This window comes from Thunnus thynnus, chromosome 6 (genome assembly GCF_963924715.1).
Source record: "Thunnus thynnus chromosome 6, fThuThy2.1, whole genome shotgun sequence".
NCBI classification, from domain to species: Eukaryota; Metazoa; Chordata; class Actinopteri; order Scombriformes; family Scombridae; genus Thunnus; species Thunnus thynnus.
In genome coordinates, this window is record NC_089522.1 from 27,297,176 (window position 1) to 27,316,209 (window position 19,034).

General features: G+C 39.0%; 3 protein-coding genes across 12 annotated transcripts; 1 reads left to right on the forward strand and 2 right to left on the reverse strand.

Annotated features, from left to right (window-relative positions):
- Nucleotides 1-203: 203 nt before the first annotated feature.
- Nucleotides 204-4,723, forward strand: si:ch73-206d17.1 (tyrosine-protein kinase STYK1). Of its 2 annotated transcripts, none has more exons than XM_067593113.1 (10): nucleotides 204-958; nucleotides 1,053-1,192; nucleotides 1,428-1,571; nucleotides 1,709-1,909; nucleotides 2,059-2,249; nucleotides 2,346-2,429; nucleotides 2,658-2,875; nucleotides 3,018-3,058; nucleotides 3,274-3,370; nucleotides 3,867-4,723. In XM_067593113.1, the coding sequence occupies exons 2-10, from the start codon at nucleotides 1,144-1,146 to the stop codon at nucleotides 4,036-4,038; spliced, it is 1,197 nt and encodes a 398-aa protein (XP_067449214.1). In that variant the 5' UTR covers nucleotides 204-958; nucleotides 1,053-1,143; the 3' UTR covers nucleotides 4,039-4,723. The 2 variants fall into 2 exon arrangements, with proteins under 2 accessions (XP_067449214.1, XP_067449215.1); XM_067593114.1 differs by having other exon boundaries at nucleotides 207-958; nucleotides 2,059-2,240.
- On the reverse strand, nucleotides 4,322-13,343 carry tmem269 (transmembrane protein 269). 9 transcript variants are annotated; one of them, XM_067593123.1, is made up of 8 exons: nucleotides 13,287-13,315; nucleotides 12,275-12,326; nucleotides 11,071-11,120; nucleotides 9,544-9,691; nucleotides 9,080-9,177; nucleotides 7,893-8,036; nucleotides 7,569-7,769; nucleotides 4,322-6,572 (listed from the first exon to the last, which is right to left on the reverse strand). In XM_067593123.1, exons 4-8 carry the CDS (start codon nucleotides 9,582-9,584, stop codon nucleotides 6,463-6,465), a joined length of 594 nt encoding a protein of 197 aa, XP_067449224.1. In that variant the 5' UTR covers nucleotides 9,585-9,691; nucleotides 11,071-11,120; nucleotides 12,275-12,326; nucleotides 13,287-13,315; the 3' UTR covers nucleotides 4,322-6,462. The 9 variants fall into 9 exon arrangements, with proteins under 9 accessions (XP_067449224.1, XP_067449223.1, XP_067449217.1 ...); XM_067593122.1 differs by lacking the exon at nucleotides 13,287-13,315 and adding an exon at nucleotides 13,075-13,280; XM_067593116.1 differs by lacking the exons at nucleotides 11,071-11,120; nucleotides 13,287-13,315 and adding exons at nucleotides 12,497-12,542; nucleotides 13,075-13,280.
- A 2,244-nt stretch (nucleotides 13,344-15,587) lies between these two features.
- si:dkey-205h13.2 (cartilage intermediate layer protein 2) lies at nucleotides 15,588-18,727 on the reverse strand. Its single transcript, XM_067593707.1, has 3 exons — nucleotides 18,630-18,727; nucleotides 18,236-18,407; nucleotides 15,588-17,308 (listed from the first exon to the last, which is right to left on the reverse strand). The coding sequence occupies exons 1-3, from the start codon at nucleotides 18,658-18,660 to the stop codon at nucleotides 17,197-17,199; spliced, it is 315 nt and encodes a 104-aa protein (XP_067449808.1). The 5' UTR covers nucleotides 18,661-18,727; the 3' UTR covers nucleotides 15,588-17,196.
- Between the last annotated feature and the right edge of the window lie 307 nt (nucleotides 18,728-19,034).

The window sequence follows — 19,034 nt, forward strand, 5'->3', positions numbered from 1 at the left end:
ATTTGCATAAAATGTAACAGCTGCCTGTCAACAACACTTAACCACAATAAAACCTCCAACAACAGAACTGAAATGAACAGATGTTTGGCTGCTTTGTTTGAAAATTTCTGGGTCGATGCACAGAGGCTTTATACTTTATATGATACTTTCACACACTTAATATATATTATTTTTTACTGATTCTTATTAGCTTTACCTATTTAGATTTTTTTTAAATTTGCTTTGGCTTATTGCTCCTGTGTAGAGCTACAACAATAAGTTGATTAATCGATTAGTCGATCATCAGAAAATTAATCACCAACTATTTTGATAATAAATGAATCGCTTTGAGTAATTCTTTTAAGAGGAAATGCCCAAATTCTCTGGTTCCATCTTCTCAAATATGAATATTTTCTGGTTTCTTTACTCCTCTATGATAGTAAACCAAATATCTTACAAAACAAGACATTTTAGGCTGCATCTTGGGCATTTTTCACCACATTCTGACATTTCACAGACCAAATGTCTAATCAATTAGTCTATAAAATAATAAACAGATTGATCAATAATGAAAAAAAGTCATTAGTTGCAGCACTACTCCTATGTGTTCACTGTCTGATGAGCCAGAGCCAAATTTCCCCATATGAGACATACATAATTAACCGAACTTAACACTTTTATGTGCATATTAATCAAAGTTTGAAGTCACTTAACAGCAGCACTGTACGTGTGAGCCTCACACCTGTTAATGTTACCATTCCTGGTCATTTGTTAATGATTAACATTCAGTCAACTCTCCAGCTCACCTCATCGGTCAGCGCCCTTGCATGCGGACAGATAAAGCTGGGCTGATTTTTAAAAGCAGCTGATAACAGCCTTGTTATTGCAATTTTTTTTCCAGCTTCTCCGTTGCTGGGCTGCCGTATTCATTTTGGTATTACAAGGTTGTTGACTCACACACTAGGGCATCATGTGTCAGGTAGGAAAATGTTTAAGTCATTTGTAGCAATTAGACTTCATGCCATGCTTGATTTTTCAATTTTGAGTTAGTTAATTAGTTTTACTCTCCACAGGGATTGTTCTCTTCTGGTGATGATTGTTGAATTTCGTCTGTCGATATGACCTGCCGTTTCTCTCATATGTGAGAAATGCCAGCTGCTCCTTATGGATGTAAACACAAAATGTGGCAACGATACCTCATTCCCTTTGTGCTGTAAGTTTTACAGTACACGTGGCTCTTACTGCATTGCAAACAGCTGGAAGTTGCTTTCTTTTTGAACTCTACAAACAATGTGATTTGATATCCGTCACATGCTGATTTCACTCTTGTAAGGACAGTATGATGTGCTCCTCTCTGGTTTTCTCATTCTTGTTGAAATAAAGTAAATAATGAAAAAACTTCTCTGAAATGTTCTGAACCTGCTTTTTCTTTTTTTTTACTTGTTAAGCTGAAGAATCATCCGGTCCTCTCGCTGTGATTATCATCCCTTCTCTGTTGGCTCTGAGCACAGTTTTTGTGGTGGCTCTGATTTTCTGCGGTCTCCACAAGAACAAACAAAGAGCACAGAGGACGTCGGCTCATTTTACAAATGGTATGAACTGCAAAAAAACTGAATATCCGCTTTTATAAAAACACTGGAAAACACCAAGAAAATCAAAAGCTCTTTTACATCAGTGCCTGAGACCAATGCCAGGTGCTAACTTATCTATTGTTGTGTTTTCTTAATAGGCCAGAAGAGTGTATCCCTGACTGCAGCTTCTGTAAGCACTCCAAAGATCCAGGCAGCTTTGAATCCCTGGGAAATTCCTGAGGAGTGTGTTCTTGAGGGACTAGAGTTTTGGCAGACAGGCCGCTATGGCCCCATTTGTAAAGGTCTGCTGAAGAAGAGAGATGGAGCCTCCTCTGGCGTTGTGGTTAAGTCCCTCCGAGGTACAGCATGAATGTCACAAGGCTAGGAGATAGGTTTCCTCTGTCATTCTCATATATTGTAATTATAATAAGAACACAGTTAATAAGGTTGCTAACTTTCTTTATATGTTATCATTTGACTCCTCTGCTATTGATGTGACTCTGTATAGATGGCCCCAACCAGCCTGAAGCTAAGGAGTTTGTGCAGTGGATCCTGTTCCATGTCACAGTGTGTAAACATGAGAATGTGGTGCAGATGTTGTACTGTCAGACCAAACGTCTTCCCATGTACCTGGTCTTAGACGCCTACAGCCCAGGGAACCTCCTTCATTTCCTCTGGTCACTCAAAAATGTAACTGTGGTATAAGACTTCGGTCCGAACTTGTATTTGATGATGCATGCATTCTCCTCAGTTCCTCAGTTTAGCGCAATGACAAAGACTTATTCTTCCCTCTAGAGGAATTCAAACATTGCGGATCCCCCGCAGAGCTTCTCTGAGAGGTCAGTGTTTCTGGTGGCAAAGCAGGTTGCAGCGGGTTTGGTGAGTCACGTTTTGAAGACCAATTATTTCCAACAAACAACAAGACTACAATTAGCACAATTCAGATGTCACACTCTATACAAGATGCCCTGCTGTGGTACAGCAGGTCATGACGCACTTGCCTATTTCCCCAAAGTACAAGGGGATAAATTGTTGTTTATCTTGAATTCTGAGTGAATATTTCAAACAAAGATTGATATGTTTGGCTGTAATTGCCTCCTCCCTCAGGATTACCTGATGTCAGCGCACAGGCTGGTGCATGGTGATGTTGCTGCCAGGAACATCTTAATTGGCCCAGGCCTCTCAGCCCGAGTGTCTGGGCTGGGTGTGGCGTTCGGAGGACGCAAAATGGATTCAGCAATTAGGCAGAGGGCAGCAAAGGTGCCTCTTAAATGGCAAGCTCCAGAGAGGATTATGATGCAGCTCAGTATCGACAGGAGCGACGTGTAAGGGCAAGAGTTGTGGCTAAGAAGCACACACAAAAGACGCAGAGAATGTGTTATCTGTTTTTGCTATTATATGCCTTCTATATCATACAGAAAATGGTTTTAATATGTTGATCTGCAGTCGACATTTTCTTTTCCGTAGGTGGTCATTTGGAATTCTACTGTATGAACTGATTACCTTAGGTAATGTACCATGTCTTGTTGTCTTTGAACAAATGCTTATTTAGCCACAACTCAATTGTACCTTTTCAATTTACCTTATTTTAAATGTATTATTTTCTACAATGTGTAGTATTGGATCATGACACATCATCGTCAGCATCATATTACCAGTAAAGTCACATTTTTGATTTATTTTATTTTTCAAGAATATGTTTTTTTTTGGTTTTTTATCTCAGGCTCTCCTCCATATCCTGAGCTGGAGCCTCAGTCTGTGCTCCCAAAGCTACAAGGGTCTTATCGAATGAAGAGACCAGAGAACTGTGGAGGACCTTTGTAAGTAAAGCAGAAGGGCTACTTAACAGAGAATGATTTACTGTCCCTTGGTGCAGGAATAGCAACTGAGTCATTTGTGATGAATTTCCACTCAAATAATACTCTCCCTGGGGTTTTACAAAAAAAATAAATCACTGAACTTGGAAATAAATAGTTTGACATTTTGGAAATATATTCATTTGCTTTCCTGTTTAGAGTTAGATAAGCTACTCTCATGTCTGTTCTTAAAATATGAAGCTACAGTGCAACCAGCAGCCAGATGGATTAGCTTAGCATTAAGACTGGAAACATCCTGGCTCTGTCCAAAGGCAAAAAAACAAATCAGCCTCTGGGCACCGGTAAAGATCCCTTATTAACAGTTACATAAGAGTGGTATCAATCTTCTCATCTGACTTTTAGCTTGAACATGAATATGTGTATTTTTATGTATTTCCCAAAATGTCAAACTACTCCTTTAACACCGAATGTGTCTTAAATCCCTTTCGTATGCTCTTAGGTATGATCTGATGAAGTACTGTTGGATGTGGAGTTTCAAAGACCGACCTGCATTCTCATCCATCATAAAGCTGTTAGAGTCCTCACTGCACCTAGCAGCTACTAAAGACATTTGCGTTCCTGAAATAATGGACATATTTGAGTATAACAGAAAGGCGGGACTGCTCTCATAGATGCAGGTACAACCATCTGACAACATCCATCAACAGGAAAAGATCTTCATATTAAGTGTGGTTATATATCAGATTGTGACATCTACTGTTGACCAGTAGGCCTACCTAAAATGATAACCTGTAATCTGTCATTTTTGTTTTTAGACTCAGCAGATTAATCTGAATGTATGGACTGAATAGGCTCAACTTGTGAAAAGAAATGTGCAAGAAAGCATGTAACTTTGTACTTTTACAGTGATATAATGATGATACAATGAATGAAGGATAAAAGGATGAACGCGAGTATTTATTATTACCTCTTTATTGTCAAAAATGTATAGACATCAAAGCACAGGTCTTATTACTCATCAGGATCTTTTGCATTGGGTAAAGTATAGTTTTTGTATTTTATAATGCTCTTGGCATGCATACATTACTGTGACTTTACAGTTTGAAAACCAAAACAACCACACAGGAAAGCTGAATGCACCAGAGCACATTCATAAACCTTGTCAAACCCCACAGTGGGTTTAAATCAGTATCTCAATCAGAAGACATGACCTTTTGCATTCATTAAAAAATAATAAAAACAGAGCTTTTGAGGTAGAGCTCCGTTAGGTAGACTCATTTAGATAACTCACAACTTGCTAAAACTATGAGTTATGGCTTATAGAAGGTTCAAATCATTAAAGTCACTGAACTCCAATTGCAAAGTGATGTCGTAACCTTTATTTTGACACCTCTGGTTACAAGCTCAAAGATGACCATTTTTAGAAGATACAGAGTGAATCAAAATTTAAATATTAATAATATTTAGGGCCGAGAACAGATGTATTTACCTGTTACTCTGTGCTATTATCTTATCTTTCTGACTCTGATGTACTTTGAACTGTAGTTTCTGAACAGTTATAGGCTATAATCTCCCCATGTCACTCACAATGTACAGTCTCAGCAGAGAGGCACAAATACTGATTGTGAGACGTGATGAGTGATGCCATGAAGGTGTCCTTAGTGAAAAGGACTGGTCTACAAAAGAAAGTGATGTCCCTCAGACTGAATACTGGCCAAGTTAAAGAGTAACAAGACACTTATCCTTCCCTTCATCAACCTCTGTGGGTTTAGGATTCAAAACCTCTGCATTGCACTTGGGATCACAGCCAACACTGACTGTAATGCAGCGTTACAACACCTTTAAGGTGGAAGCAGAACAGGCAGCGAGATGAAGTGCTTATCCACTAGATGGCAGGATTTGCAGTTTCTGTGTTGTCTTTTGAGGGTAAATTCACACTGAATCACATGTGGCAGAAAACTGCTGTTGCAGTGCTATTTATGGGCTGCAACCTGCACTCATGTTGATTTTCTGACCTCACCTAAATCAGAGAGAACTGCAGTAACATCACTGATTCAGTTGTCGTCAGAAGATGTAACGGTGATCCAGTGTGGATTTAGTATTTAAACTGCAATGCCTCTTAAAACAGAGGCAAACACATACAATGACCCAATAAAATCACACATAAAAGAAATATGGAACTCTAATACATAGTTTCTTGGACAAAGTGACAACCTGTTAAAAAGCTAAATGTCCCTAGTTCAAAGAGGCCAGGATTGGGGTCAGTGCGCTTTCAGTTCAACCCATTTAAAACGTACTTACTTATTAATGGAAAAAAGGTGGACTTTGAGGAAACCCACACCCCTGACCTGAATACTATGGAGATGAAGTGACCCCAACCCTGATAAAAACTTCAACAGATGTCAGTTAACACAGTCATAATGCTGTATGAATGCCCATCACTGTTATAGAAAAAAAACAGAAAGGACATGGAATTTTGAATCTTGAAAATGCTGCTGAGAAATCATACTGTAGATCAATTAAAGGCCTTACTTACAGAGCACTCAAACAGTTATTCATTAAGCTATGCTCAACACTGGGAAATAAGCGTTTTAATGTTCTATGTAATTACAAAATTAAACATTTAAAAACCTAATTGGAGGTAAGAGCATATCAAAATGTATGCAATTGTTTCATTTGAAATAGAGAAGATGATGTGCCCTGCTGCCGCACATTCACAACATTGATGAAAGATTGGATTAATACTGTAGTAGGGAGATTACACAAGAGATGAACCTGATGACAATTCAGTTTTTAGAACAAGTCACCCAAACCCTGGCTTCAGTGAATGTGCACCAAATAAGACAGCATGACAGTTAATCCTTACCAGTATCATTAAAATGTCCTTCTCATCCCACTCTCTTCAATCCGGGTTCTGTCTTAGAGGTGTCACATCAAAATAAAGATTAAATAGAGCGAGTGTTCGCCTGTGGCGTATGAGCATGTTTAGCTTGGATACTCCATGGCAGTAAGGAGCAGCAGCAGTCTGGAAACCTCAGTTCACCCAGACGGGCCAGAGGTAAAATTATTTGGGGGTTTTGGACAAAGCAACCCTTTTATACTTTGCTGCTCCAAAGGGATGTTGGGAACAAAATGTAGGAGACAGACCACAGTAAGTAGTATACACATGCAGGGGGGAAGGAAGAGCAGAAGACCATGATGACTCCTGGAAAAACAAAAATGAGTTGATTAACAGTGGGTAATCACTGAAAAATGACAGCAACGGCAGCATGCATTGCCAGAAACACTGTCCAGATTAATGTCTAGATTACTACTTAGAGTAAGTCAATGCTTTGAGCTAAATGCTAACATCAGCATGCTAACACTAATATGCTGATGTTGCAGATATAATGTTTACTGTGATATCTTTACCATGATACCATGTCATTATATATTGCAGGTATTTTCAGGCAAATTTCAAGGCAATTCATCCAATATTTATCCAAACAACTCCGGTAGTCTACTGGTTAAGACCCTAGACTGTACTACTCTATGGTTAGGACGCATGCAACATAACCGCAATGTTCACGGTTTGATTCCGGCAGCAGACCACTGATGCGTGAAGTTCCCCTTCTCTCTCTCCCCTCAGTTCCTGTCATCTTTTACTGCAATTTAATAAAGGCATAAAATGCCCCATGAAATATTTTGAAAAAACAAACACACAAATGGTGGTGCTATAGAGAATAAGTCAGGGAATCACTAAAGTCATCAGAATTCCTCTCTAGAGACCATAAATGTCCATCCAATAATAGCTGCTGAGATATTTCAGTCTGGACCAAAGTGATAGATTGACCAACCGCCACAAGCATGGCTAAAGATAATCCACTTGAAAACAGCAACTTCTATCGATTATCCTAACCTGGACATTTTTTGTGCAAGGACACATTGCTTTCAAGTTGTTCAAAAATCAATTTCCTGTTGCTTTGAGCAGCACAAATTAATTTCAATTCACCTCCATTGTATTGGGGTAGTGGCAGATGGATAAGTCAAAATCTCAGTACATAAAACCCAAACTCTTTACATGGCTAGATACCATTACCACATGCAGATGCTAAATGTTGTGACTAAAATATGATTTGAAAAATGCATTTCTAATATGAATCATTACTTTAATCATCAGCTCTGGCAGTCATCTACACTGTTGTTTTCTAAATGACTGTACCTCCAGCGTAGACTGCTTTCTTCCAGGCCTGCGACTCTAGCACTCTGTCGTGGGGGTAAAAGTTCTGACTGATCATGAAGAGGATCATGGCCACCGCGATGACCCGCAGCACGGCCATGTTTCCCCCCGACAGCAGAGAGGCACTGGCCAGGATGGCTGAAGAGTAGATGCAGGGCAGACCACGATACATGAATGGGATGCCTACGGACCAAACAAGAAGAAATCTCCACTATGTCCTTTAAATTATTAAGTTGGAGTCAAATGACTGACAACATCACTTTCATAACCTACAGTGTACAATAACACTACATCTTAGAGACTTACCGCTTGAGAAGAAACAGAGGCGGACGAACACAGACATGACGTAACACATGCATAGGATGTTATCCAGCAGGTCAGGTGTCCTCAGGAGCAACGATGTGGCAATCCCAAAGGTTGTGAAGTCAGCAAAATCATCTAGCTTTGCACCTGAGCATGAAAAAGAAAAAAAATGTCAATATCAGTGTCTATGTGAAGTTCACAGAGAGGAATGAATTGCCTTGGTGTTAGGATTTCACAGCTGACAGACCATACCCATACTAAAAATATTGTGTTCTGAATAATCTGCTTTAGAAGCGCTACTAGCGAATGCCAACTGTCCTATTATTAAACTACTTCTAATCCGACAGTGCCTTAGTCATGGGTTTGCGTTCTTTAAAAGTCAGTGTAAATACGTTATCATCTCTTCGGCATGGTCACCGCCAATGTGACTGACACATGACAGTGGAGTGGTATGCGTACGTGCAAAAATCTCCAAGTGGAAATTTCAGTGTCAGCCCAATGGGCGGCCATTCTATAAACAACATTCTCCCCTGCCTTGTCTCTTTATCCCTCAGGAGCACGTAGCATGTTTTCAGCAGATGAGGATGAGGTGATTCAGGCCACGGCTCAAATGAACGAGGTGGAATTCCACAGCCAAGGGTCAACAATTTTAGCAATTTCAGATATGCAGAGAACCCAAAGCAACGGGATAAAATAGACAATTGGGTCGTGATCCTGTGGAATTAGGCTGCTTAATCAGAAACTGATTGTTCATTTGACAAAATACGTGGGGGACACAACAACATCCACCTGCAAAGTCATGCAGAAAAACCCTGTCGGGACACAAAGCCCACTGAAATGTGCAGCTAACAATGTATTGTGATGCACCTGGGAGCTATTTTGGGTTTGGGAGAAAATGTGAACTTGTACACTGGAAGCAATGTTAAAACTGCTATTTGTGCCACTGATTATACCTACTGATTGATAAAAGCTCAAATTGCATTATATAAAATATGTATGACTCTTCTCGAGACTTTGTAAGAGTATCCAGAGTATTCCAATAGCTGAGTTTCCTTTTACTGGTTCCCTTTCTGTGTGACCCCTGTGCGGCCAAATTCAAGTCCAGACAAAGGACGGAGCAGCAAGCTCTGCCAACACCCCAGTTGAAGTTTATCTTTAGTAAGAACTATTGACCACAACACTCCACTTACCCAGTGCAGAGCAGGCATCAAGTCGCCTGGCAACTGCTCCATCTGCCAAATCCAGCAGGTAGCCAATCAGAACCAGCCAACATGCAGCATGATGGTGCCTGAACAAAACAGAGTGAATTGTTAGGTTAAGCTATTTGATGACAGTGACCCATTTTAAAAGGTGAAATATCTGCAAGTTCTCACAAGTAAAAACTAGTGGTGTTTAGATTTCAAAATACAGTTAAATAACTGTCTTTCTCCTATATATATATATATACATATATATATATATATACATACATATATATATATATATGACAAAATGCATTCAAATTATTATTATCTGTCTTTTTTTCTTTTCTTTTTTTTTTTTTTACTAAAATCCACATCTATCCACACAATGATTAGGGCCATTAGCTAGCTAGATTAGCTGATCCTGCCTAATGTTCCAGAGAGTAAATTCCAATAATGGCGTGTTCACTCACCCATTGAGACTGCTGAGAATGGAGGCCATGCCCATTACCATGTTGGCAACTGACAGAGCGTTAGCTGCATTTTTACGTGCAAACTCCTTGATCTGGAGTCCTGTGGCCTGATCACTCAGAAAGAGCTTGTTGGTACACTGGAAGAAACCTGAGACCACAAAACAACAGCAGTTAGTAGTTGTTTGTGTTAGGTAAATAACCTCTGTTGTGGTTTAACTAAATCACTACCACGATCAGTTGACCATACCAGATGACCTGTTGATGAACGTGTCTGAACGGGAATAGTTTACTAATTATATCCCAGTTTGAGTCAGACCTCAGTTGAAAGTAATCTGGATGCTTTACGAATAGCAGTCATTACTAAATAACAATATTTTGTGCACCATCTAGTGAAAATCCTTTCTGCAGGATATTAAACCATCAAATGCTGTGTGTTCCTTGTTTTACTGTATTTTAAAGCAAAATATCACTACGGCATTGATTCCCTCGTCTTATGTAAAAGAAGCATCACTTACCAAGACGTATGTTTATGGGACGGAGACCGACCTTACGATACATTCATCCATTTTCAGATCACTAAAATGCATTTGTTACTGTACATTCATTCAATCAGGGGTGCGCAGCCTACAGCATGCAACATTAAAGTGTCTCTTTATCTACTCATTACATTGTCAGTTATATCTATACAGTAGACATGTGTTACATATTTTACTGTCACAAAAAAAAACAGCCGCATTAACATGCAGTTAACTTCAATATCTAGAAAATATTTGGAAAGGAAAATTGTCAAAAGGATACAGTATCTGAACAGGGTGCATGTGAAGTGTTAGCACTCAAATGTGATCTTATCAGGGGTCAAATACACAGAAATACTGGTGGGGGGGAACAAGCCATGGACATTTAGAGGACTACCACATACATCATTGGCTACTGTGAGTGTGAGCTGGACCTACTGCATTGACACATACCTGACATGAGATCAATTGGACTGATCAAACATAGTGACCTGAGACAAGTACATGGTAGCAGCACTGTCATAGCTAACTGTTCAAATCTATGAATACCACTGCAGCCTGGGCTTCAATGGAGATTGTGGTGTAAAAATAAATCTACAACCGTCCCTGGTTTCCTTGTTTTTATGACATACAGTTTATATCAAAAAATACTAAGCTGTATGAGGTTATATCCTCAATAATAAAACAGTTTATAGGGCTTATTTTTGCTTACAGTGCAATTAGTAAAAACATGTCATGCTAACTTGATATGTTTAGTTGCACTGATGACAAAATTTGCAGTATTTACTACAGTCAAAGCTACATACACTATTAGTCAGCAAGATGGAATGACTGCTGACACTGCCTCACTCCAGCCAAAAACAGACAGACAAAGAAATCTGTTTTCTGTCCGTCGCCACTCTTGTGAGTTTATAACTTTCTCTCAAGTCATAGTACTGTCCAAGACAGTATGCACAGATAAATGACCCGCAAAGTTTCAATATTTTGAAATGTTGCAGTAGCAACCCTTCACCCTGAACTTCCTGTGATTCCAAAGCCAGACGAGTTCAAGAGACTCTTCATCTGAAAGAAAACAGCGCATGAGACACAGCAGAAAGCCAACAAAAACGTACACTTTTACTTGACAGCATGCTTTTCACTTCTCATTTTTGTGCTTTAACACAAATCACAACCTTGCATTTGAATTACCTGAAAATTTTTCACGGGAAGGTTTTGAGTCAGAAAACACAGCACATGAGTTACTGCAGGTGACATTCTGCATTTAATTTGAATATCATGTAATTTCCAAATTCACTAACTGGACAATCATTGACTTTTTCTAAGAGCCACACATGCAGCTCCATGTGTATAAAAGTCTGCTGGGTTGCAGATCTTACATTCACCTTTTACTCTAACATCGAGACAATGCACTGACCCGGAGACTAATAAAAAGGGGATAAACCAGAGCCATACACACTGTCAATTTCAAGCAGGTCTCTATTTCTGGACTGCTGCCTAATGAGTGCAAAGCATGATGGGAAGGCCCTTGTTATATAATACCCTGCTATGTTACCTGGTAACGATTAAAAGCCTGAACGAAAAGCAAGGAAAACAATTCACAACAAGAATAATCTGAAGTGAATTTACTGGAGAAGTTATGGAGTTAACTACATAAAATATAACTATAAACGACGATAAAATTGCATTTAATTATACATGATGTACACCAGTCATAGGAGATGTAATCCTATACAGTCTATTGGGTGTGGTTTGTGAATTTGTAGCGCAGTTTCACGGTATACACTACCTTGAGCGAATATCGTATCCAACAATAACTGTAACTTCAAACTGTAAAACGTATATAGTATACATTATTATGTCCATAAAGTAACAATGAACTATTTCTTCCAGGTCAGATCTTAATTATAATAATTGCATATAAAACCTGCAATATGTGCTACTTGCGGCACATCTGATACTGTATACCGATATCATACAGTATATTCAGTGGTTAATTCCACTAAATGAATTATTCCATCCCGTTCTATCCAGTCTAAGCATCTTTAAAACTTCCTCAGGGTATTAGTGGCTGTTTTCTTGCCTAATTTGATTAAAGCAGATCTAGGCTACTTTAATCCTATTAACACCTCCCATTAAAACCTTTAACAACCATGTCCATGTTGATATACAGTAATCCAGATTATGAGACAAGATTGAGAAACAAGTACTGTACCTACCAGATGAGGGAGTCAGGAGGATCATGACTGTCTCTGGATCACAGCACAACAGCTGAAAGACAAAATTTAAAAGCACTTACTTCAGATAAATACATCACATGTATTGTACTGTATATACATTATGACTATCTCAAAATTTGACATATAAATTAACAACATCATCATCCTAAAATAGCCCCTAATAAGATTTTAGGTGATCAGTTTTGGCAACCACACACTTACTACTTATACTGATAGCAGTCCACTTGTAAATCTGTCCACTGCTGACCTGATGGAAATATTGTGTGATAGCTGTAATATTACAACATTATGGCTGAATCTAACTTTAAATTGTGTGCGTAAACTATACATCTCCTTTAACTGTCTATCTTTTTAACTGTTGAAAACATACTGCCAAAATATCAAATACATAACAGGCTGTAAGCCACATAATTCAGCCATGGCTCTTCTTTAAGGCTTCCCAAATCTTTTGCTACTTCTGCGTCCGAAACCACCTGCTGCTCAGCAGGAGCCTTAATGCGCAACGCTCTATCCTCAGCACCAGTCCCCTATAAAGCTAATGCAGCGCCAGACGGCCAATATCCTTCTGTGCATAAACATCACCGGAGGCATGCGAATAACAACAAAGTAACAGGTGTATATGATACTGTCTGACATCACAGCGTCTTAAGGAAAAGGCCGGAGCAAGCGCGCAACTGCGTCACAACCAAATGATGCTACAAATGTCATCTGTTCTATAATACCTATTCACTTTTAACGTGAACTTACGGGTACCATACATAAAGTGCATCTCATCTTACCTGAAAGGACCTCCACAGATTACAGAGACTATACAAAAAAAATGATGGAGACGTCTAAACGCGCACGAACACTTTGGATCTTATTGTCTTTCTTTTCCTTTTCTTTTTTTTCCCCAAGTAGACTAATTTCTCCTTTATCTGTCTGTTATCTGACTTGTGTGGTTAAAGTTGCTACGCTGTCAATAGCATACACAGTAGATGTGGCCGTTTACCTGTCAACTTCACAGCCGCTTTTTCGGCACGTCCTTTTAAAGACCAAGGGTAAATCCGCTGGAATATTCCACCGGAAATGACGCTCCCAGTTGCTTCTACACTTTTCCATAATATTGTTGGACAATTTACTTGATGACTACCGATATACTGGAAATCATGTCTGGACAAAAAGTGCGAGAATGCTTGTAGACAAGAGGAATGACATTTTAATAATATTTTTCTTAAGATTCAATCAGTGTTTTTATGAACACATGAAACAAAGCACCACACCTCAAATAAAAACATCAAACTCCTATTTTGCTATGAGTAATTATATTATGACTATCCGGTGTTACAAATGGTGTAATCCCAGACGTGTTACTGTGGAAAAAGAGTGTCTCTGCAGCCCGGACGCTCAACTGTGAGTTTGCATCCTTATTATCCGCCGAGGGAATTCACATGTGCCATCGTGGTTGTTGTTTACATCCCGCCATCAGCTGTTGCCGACGTCATTAACTCCGTCACCGCTAGATTACAAACCCAACACCCAAATGCTTTCATGTGTGGGATTCTGCAACACCTGTTTAACCTGAGTTTGAGTCAGGAGAGAGTGCAGTTCCAGTGCAATGGAGGACATCCTGCCTTGTTCTGGTGCCAAAGAAGTTGTCTCCATCTGTTCTCAACCACTTCTGACTGTTACCCTGACGTCCCACATAATGACAGTCCTGGAGAAAATGGTGTTGGCCCATCTCAGACTTTGAACACCTCTCTGGACCCGCTGCAGTTTGCTTTTCGCCCTCAGGTTCATCTACCTGCTTCATTGAACCCTCTCTCACCTGGACAAAACATACAGCACTGTGAGACTCATGCTCTTTGATTTCTCCAGAAGAGAATCCAGCCTGGACTGCTGACAGAGAAGCTCCAGAGGATGCAGGTAGACGCATCCATAACCTCCTGGATTACTGACTACCTGATAGACAGTTTGTGGAGGGGCCTGTTCTCTCACCTTTACTCTTCACCCTGCACACCTCTGACTTTCAATAAAACTCGGAGTCCTGTCACCTGCAGAAGTTTTCAGATGACTCTGCAGTTGTGGGGTGCGTCAGCGGTGGACAGGAGGCAGAGCACAGAGACATGGTGTACCGCTTTTTGACATGATGTGAGAACAACCACCTGCTCCTAAATGTGGCAAAGACCAAGGACTATTTCCATTCTTGGAGAGGAGGTAGAGATGGTGAAGGGATACAGATACCTCCACAACAGACCGGACTGGAAATGCAGCTCAGAAGCTGTCCACAAGAAGGGACAGAGCAGACTCTACTTCTTGAGGAAGCTTAGGTCCTTTAATGTGTGCAGCAAGATGTTGCAAATCTTCTACCTGTGCAATATTCTTCGCTGCTGGGGCAGCAGCATCAGAGCCAGTGACACTAACAAGCTAAACAAACTGATCAGGGAGGCTGGCTCTGTGCTGGGGACTCCTCTGGATACACTGGAGCTGGTTGTGGAGAGGAGGATGCTGCACAAACTGATAAACATCATGGAGAACATCTCACATCCCCTCCATGACCTGCTGGTCAAAGAGTGGAGCACTTTCAGTCAGAGACTTCTTCAGCTCCACTGTGACAAACAACGCTGCAGGAACTCATTCCTGCAAACTGCCATCAGTCTGTAAAATGACTCTCTGTGTCAGGAGAGGGGACTCCTCTGACAGTGAAGACAGACTGCTCACCTGGACTTTTATTTCATTATATTATCCATCACATCTGTTAAATTTCATATTCATATTTTGATCATCTTTAAAGTACTGTCTATACATACTATTACATCTGTATATATGTTGTGTAAATTATCCAATTATCCTGACTTGCACTAATGTACAGTGTACTATACTATAGCATATTAATATAATTGAACAGTGTAAATTAGAGTTATGGTTATACCTCTACTCTCTATTCTATTTTTATTTGTTCTATTTATTTTTCATATTTAATTTAGTCTATTTACTTATTGTATATAATTTAGCCTTTAATTGTTTCTTTTACTACCTCATTGTTTTTGTATATATCTATCTATCCATCTATCTATCTATCTATCTATCTATCTATCTATCTATCTATCTATCTATTTTAATGTAAGACCATTAAATCATCATATAAGACCATCATATAAGTACAATAAGCCAGTAGTCCCTATAAATTAAGACAATACTGCTATAAATACTTATTGTTGTGTTTTCAAGAGTAAGGTTAGATTTAACAAAAACAAAATTTTAGACAAACACTTTACATTTTTGCACCAATATTCGACTCATTCATTCATTACACTCATTACACCCAACTCATGCAACAGTAAATACAAAGAACAAATACAAAGAATTGTGTTTCAATCACCGCCGTCTTTTTTATTTAATCATGCATCTAATTTGCATGATCTACCTGATTCCTCCAATGGATGGAATTGATGGAAAAGCAAACAGGACTACACAACAGGGGCTTTTAGTTCCAAGTTTAGTTCCAGGAACTTTCGGTCGAAAAGGTGCCATACTGTGAGACTCAAACTATTATTTTTGACCAGTTCAGGGGATCAGACAGTGGAATGGTGAAGCTTTCTATCAAAGGTTTTTAATTAACGCTTAATATAGTAAGTAAATGTTATTAATAACAGAGTAACCCCTTCTGGTACTGTAGGCAGACATGTTTCAATAACTGATGTTCAATTAGGACACAGATACTTTAACTGATATATGTTAATTTTTATTATACTGAGGATTACCAATTTCCATTATTCAGGATGTTTAATCTACTGCTACCAATACTAATACACTGTAAAACCATGGACCTGCAGCGACACATTACAAAAACATTTGCTGAATTCATGAATGACTAAAAGTTATCAAATGATAGAAACTTGCATGTGAGGCTGCAGTTATAGTTACACATTAATCAGCATATTACAATAGTTAACCATGACTGAAGCAAAACTGATTTAATAATTGTCTCTGTGCTTTAATTATTCAGTTTGACTAATTTGTGCTTAATAAGTGGTTGATTTAGTATTAATCATAGAACTATATTTACAGTATACATAAAGTGGCTCCTGTGGAATTTATTTCATGGCAGACTTAACAAATTACTAGCACTCTGGGTTTGTAATGTCCACTTCTGTCTTGGATGGAATACTTTTATGTTAATTCAGTTTAAACAGATTCACTAATCAGTACAGATTAATGGAATCATATTCGCAAATATATGATCCCCACTTCCCATATATATATATATCATGGGAAGTGTGGATTTGCAATTTAATAGATGTCTCTGACCAATAGTAAAGATACTTGACCCATGAGATCTTATGCTTCTTGTAATAATATGACTACAACTCCAGTATAAAGTTCACTAAATGTTATACAGATAATGCTGCTAAAAATGTTTTGTTTTTCAACATTCTCCTATGAATGAGTCATCACCTTATGCTTACGGTAACAACATTAATCCTTGTTTTTCTTGTTGTGATAACCACACGGCTGGATGCATGTCAACTTTTTTAAGCGCTGGTATCCGAGTGTTATTCATCAACACTTCTGCTCTGTGGACTCTGTGGATTTAGAAATGTATTTACATATGCAATTTTTCATGCTCGCATCATAAATATTCATGATGCGAGCCTTACTATAATTGCAAACGTTTCCCACAGAAGTGTGTTTGCTCTCTTCATCAAGTCCTGAGGAGACACTGTAAGTTATTGGCAATGAGAATAAAAACATACAGGAGGAATCCTAAAAGACAACAATCTACACAGCAACAAATACAAAATGATATAGAGTGATGATCTTAACATCCTGTTTTAACAGTTACTACACATCCTCCATTGACATTAAATACCCTAAACAACAGTCTGGTGCACAGCAGTGTCTTCATGACCACTGATGGTTCACACTGAGCAGAAAGCCAGCGGGCAGGTGAAGCGAACCTTGTAGTCTTGACAGCGTTTGCCACCCGGCTGCTCAGCGGTCACACAGGCAAAGCCATGAGTAGCGTCATAGCTGCAAAACACATACAATAAACAAACTGTCAAAGGGGCAAATTCACCAATTTTAGTCAGTTTACAGTGATGACAGTTGCATAATGTTCTCTGTGGCTCAGGGGGGAGTGTTCAAAAATGTGAAAAAATGGCCCAGATGATGTCATAGTGATGTCATCTGGGTTATCCCAGCTTGAGTTTAGAGACCCCAGATGTATAATAGAAAGCTTGCATCACAAATTACAGGTGTGGAGTTTGAAAGATGCGGGTGTTTACCAGATCTAATGAAAGATGCTATCCAGGAGCATTATGGGAATTGTAGGATCCAGTGTTTACTGGGGACTAAAAGTCAGGTGTCTCAGCCTCTGCTGCTTTGATTTTGACCATTCTGTCTCTAGTCTGTCACAAGTATAGGGGGTGTTTTGTTAAATGTTTTTTATGCTAGTACAGCCTTATTATTTTGTGTATCTTTTTAGATTTTATAGACTGTATCATTTTATATTGTTGTTTAGGTATTTATAGTTATTTATTAATATATATTTTAACAATTCCACATATAGTTTCTTTAAGCTTATAACCATTTATTATATATATTAACAATTACAGTATAGTTGTTTTTTTCCTTTCATTGTTTTTAGCTTTGTGATTAACATTATTTTTTTCTTTCTTTCCTATTAGCGGAGTGTGTATGTGTTGATCTAGGTGATGAGCTGCTGCATACAGTTGCCCTTACAGAGATAAATAAAGTTGTACTGAATTTAGTTGAATTGAATTATTACACATCTGGAAATGTAATACAACTCATAGCAACACAATAATGCAATACTTCTTCTTGCTGTTTTTCATGTCTAAGGTGAAAGTGCGTCTACAGTCTGTTGACACACTATGATGTAAGTTCTTGTTTATGTATCAACACTTGATACTTGTTGTTGTCTGTCCCAAAACTCACACTTGAAAGATGTCACCAGTCTTGTGCGCCGGGACACCAGATACTGTCATGGCTTCAATTGCCACAGGCTGAGAACAGACCTGACTGGGATAGACCATCTGCACCTGGAGGAGGGTCTCATAGTCACCCTGCCCTGTGGGATTGTCTGAGTTGAACCAACGTGTCCTGCAACCTGCCAAACAGTGAAAAACATTGAGCAGTTACAGACGTATAGAGAGTTTCTCATATTGTAAATTATATTTATTATATATAATACGGTTTGACATTGTGGGCCTTATATCTGAGGCTCTCAGACTTTGAATTTCAGAACAGGAAAACCCCAAACTCTGCTTTATAAGACAAAATCATAAGACACTTTGTAGCAAAATGACTTCCTGACAAAATAAAAACTTACCCTGACAGAAATCTGAGGGACAAGTCAGCATCACTTGATAATCCTCACATTGTTTACTCTTCTGTTTTTCATTGATGCATGCAAAACCAAAAGAGACATCATAGCTGGAATATAAAACACAAACCGCCTAAAGCACACATTATGACAGCTTGCTTAGCTGAATAAATGTCACATCAAACAGAACCGATGCGCTTACGAGAGGAAGGTGTCTCCGGTGTGTTTGGCAGATATTCCACTTGTTGTTTTAGCTTCGATGCTGATTGGGTTTTCACAGACTTGACCAGGGAAAGTTTTCAGCAGACGAAGAATGGACTCCACATCACCCTCATCTGACGGGTCATCGCTGTTCAGCCACTGTGTTCGACACTGCTCTGACACTGAGTAGATGTTACAAATATACACGTT